The 3604-nt window shown below is 34.0% G+C and overlaps 1 protein-coding gene across 4 annotated transcripts in view; it reads right to left on the reverse strand.

The window, feature by feature from the left end:
* LOC119593160 (sodium/hydrogen exchanger 9B2-like) overlaps window positions 1-3604 on the reverse strand; it is an 18959-nt gene that overhangs the window by 8900 nt on the left and 6455 nt on the right. For all 4 annotated transcript variants that reach the window (XR_005230503.1, XM_037942128.1, XM_037942127.1 and 1 more), the window contains exons 8-11: window positions 3277-3459; window positions 2551-2726; window positions 1835-2013; window positions 936-1019 (exon numbers count right to left, since the gene is read on the reverse strand). Coding sequence is in view for 3 of the 4 variants with exons in the window: in XM_037942128.1 (XP_037798056.1) it covers window positions 936-1019; window positions 1835-2013; window positions 2551-2726; window positions 3277-3459 (622 nt within the window). In the remaining variant the exon portion in view is untranslated. The remainder of the gene's footprint in view (window positions 1-935; window positions 1020-1834; window positions 2014-2550; window positions 2727-3276; window positions 3460-3604) is intronic.

The following is a 3604-nucleotide window of genomic DNA, read 5'->3' on the forward strand; positions in this document are numbered from 1 at the left end:
AGTATTTCAGTATATTTAGGGAATTTTTTAGGCTCTACTCCAAAAATGCAAGGTCATGGGGTATAAGGAAAGTCATACAAGTAGAATAAACAAGTGAGAGAATTGCTTAATCCAACAATGGGGTTAAAAGCCAAGAAAAAATTCACTTCTCTATTCCAGTATCTGCTCTCTTAGATATTTTCAAACATCCCATGTATAAATGGTTTAATCAAAAGGTAATTGGCAACTCTCTGAGGGGAATGTCAACGATGTGTACTTGTTGGGGGACAAAGCAAAGAAAACAGAATGTGCTTGTGGGGGGGGGACGAGACAAAGACAACAGCACATGCCAACTAACTGATGAGCTGCTGGTGGGCAGAGATCAGTTGCTTGCTTAACATACAGTACAGTCAGCTCCCATTCAGTAATGATCAAGTTTTGTGAGTTCTGTGGTACAAGAGTGGTAGGTTTTTATTATTTTTGCAGTAGTGGTGTATATGTGATGATTTGGGGTTGTCTGTTAGCACTTGATTTATTGCTTTGGTGTTGGGCACAGCCAGACATCACAGCAAGAGGTAAGAAGTTATTTCATTTGTTTATCTCGTTGTTTGTATTACACTGCAGCATGTTAACTATCAGGACCATCAACTAAATAAACTGATAAATAAATGAAAATGAGAAAATCTAAAATTATAACAACAGACCTTTTTGTTTGCCGAAGAAATGAAATACATTTCTAATAAAGAATTTCACTATCATCATTAAATACAAAAACAAAACAAGGGGAGTGGGTATGCAACAGGGATAATATATAAAGAAAAAGACACTTCAGAAGTCAGACTTTTTCAGCTGTTAACTTGTAGTATATTCATGTTAGACGATGAGGATTGACAAACATTCAATTCTATTATTCTAGCAGCTAGGATAAAGAACAACATTGCATAATGCAAACAAACCTCATTTCCTGGTTTACGCCACCCTAGACCCGCAACAAATGCCACTGTCAACACAGCAATTGCTCCTGAACTCTCCAGTCCAACCTAGTAAAGCAAATTTATTTTATAAAACATGATTGATGTGAATCTAAAAGTACCTGAAAAATAAAAATGTGTTAAACAATCCTGTTTTAACTTTAATAAAGACTGACTTTTATATTATCAAGATTTTAAATAATTAAATGTGCATTTATGTATACAAATGTTATTTTGTAACAAATACTATACTTACAAGGATAATGTGGTTTGCATTAGGAAATACAAGCAAATATTTAATTTTTTTCTCAGTTATCCCTCAAAGTCCTATGGTTAGAGCACTATATTGGTTTTTCCTTTTTTTTCTTTTTTTGGGAGATTCCTACCTTGTTTCCTGCAAGCAGCACTGTGTTCTCTGATGGCCTGATACAGTACTCTTATACCATACTTTAACTTGACCTTAAGTTTGTATGTCAAACTTTAAATTTTCAGCCAAGTAACTGAGTAGGACTGTTGACCAAACCTGCAAAATCCATCACTGATGCCTAAATATCCTTGCAGGCACTTTAAACGGATATGGGCTAACAACTGTATCTTTATGCAGCTTTACCAGCACTAACATTTATTATGACATAATGGTTATAGCTAATGCATTTCCAATATACTTTCTTAATGATACATTTATAAAAAAAAAAATTCATTGCATGCTCTAGCAAATCTGTAGACCAAGGTATTGCATATTTGCAACTGTACTGTAAAACTCACATTTAATTACAAGGCCAGCAGATCATGGTGCTCAGCAGATAAAAAAAGCAAGGAATTAATGTATTTCTGCATACTAAGATAAATAATCCTACATTAAATTAAGATGAAACTGCAAATACCTTGTGACTCCCAAACATGGCAAGACTTCCAAGACCAAAGAGCATTAGCAATTTGTAGATTGCCCTGTTCTTCTTTTCTCTATACGGCAGATACCAACACACAATGCCAAATACAATGCCATATACTATTCCTGTGAATATTTCCAATGGCCCTTTGAACACTGTCCATGTTGTTGAACCTGAAAAAAGAAAAAAATAATGTGTTGCATTTACTGAAATAATATGGAATGCCCTTCCTATGGAATATAGACTGCTAAATTATCAACACACAATGCATTTTTTAAAAGTATTTGGCATAATGTAATATCTGCATACAATCAGTGGATATTCAAATATCATCAATTTGTCAATTATCAAATTATTATGATCATTACCCTGTTCAACATATCCTCAATTATTAACATTTTTTTAAATCACATCTTCACCTCAATATCAAAATAAAAATGAGTATTGACCTCACATTATTTAAGATGAGGGGATACTTGCACTATGAAAATTTAAATTTCTCCTCAAAATTGATTACCCTTTACCAGTGATGGAAATCTAAGTTAACAAAAGAATATCTTACTAAGGAGTAGTAAAGAAATAAAATATATTCTCATATTCCTTTTCATGCTCTCCAACTTTAGTTTGGTCTTAAAACAGTGAAACAAATTAAAATCTGATTACTGCAGGTTTTTGGTGACTCTAAACAATCATAACATAATGGCACTTACCTTTGGCAAATGTTAATCCCATCATAACACTGAAACCTGTGATGGCCAGCACGTCATCCATACTTGCTGCTGCAATAACAAGGGTTGGAATCCCTTGCTCTACACCATATCCATCCTCACCCAGTTTCAGCAAGCATGGCACAACTACAGCTGGAGACACAGCAGCCACCACAAAACTGAAATTAAACAGTTTATGAACTCCCTCAAAATAATTTTCTCTATGACTATTATAATATCCTCAACTGATTAAAAAAAAACAGAACAGCATATATCTGCACTACAAAAGGAAACAAATTATCAATTTGATAAATAAATCAAGTTAAGAAGATTCATAAAAACAGATACTGGATATGAGAAATATAAACTCTTAATAATTTGGTACTATCCTCCATGACCAAAGTGAATAATTTTGTTTTTATTGTATAGTGAGGAACTTAGTCTAACTCAAAACATCAGATTTCCTTTATTACTGTGACTCTTTTATGTGAATCAGCAGCTACTGTTAATCTAAAAAAATAACTAAAGCAAGAAACTAATATGGAGCTACAGGTAATCTTATATGCTGTGGACACAGAGAACTCTTAGCAAATTATTTGAGAAGAAATACTAGAGGTAGGTTTGGAAGATGCTCAAGGTGACTTCTTTTGCTCACTTTAATAACTTAGATGACAAAATCAATTTCTATTACAAATCAAACAATAGAAAACATGGACTTCTTATACATACCCAAGCATCAAACTCCAGCTCCATGGAAGGTCAAGCAAGAACTTAGAAACAACACCCATAGTCACGGCCTCCACCATACAAGGCATGAAAGCCAGTCTCAGGACTATGCAGCTTAGCTTTCTTAAGGCAACTGGATCTAAGCCAAGCCCCGCCCTTATCAAAATGATCACGAGGGCAATTTTTCTGAAAAGCAAGATGACAAATAAGATATCGAACCATTCTGAAAATGACTGAAAATCGAAAAAGAAAATAATGAAACTGCTCTGTTCAGATCTTGAATAAAAAAAAGGACTTGGAAAAGTAGTAAATCCAGAGGGTGTTCATGGCC

The sequence above is a fragment of the Penaeus monodon genome, chromosome 31 (assembly GCF_015228065.2).
Source record: "Penaeus monodon isolate SGIC_2016 chromosome 31, NSTDA_Pmon_1, whole genome shotgun sequence".
Classification (NCBI taxonomy): domain Eukaryota; kingdom Metazoa; phylum Arthropoda; class Malacostraca; order Decapoda; family Penaeidae; genus Penaeus; species Penaeus monodon.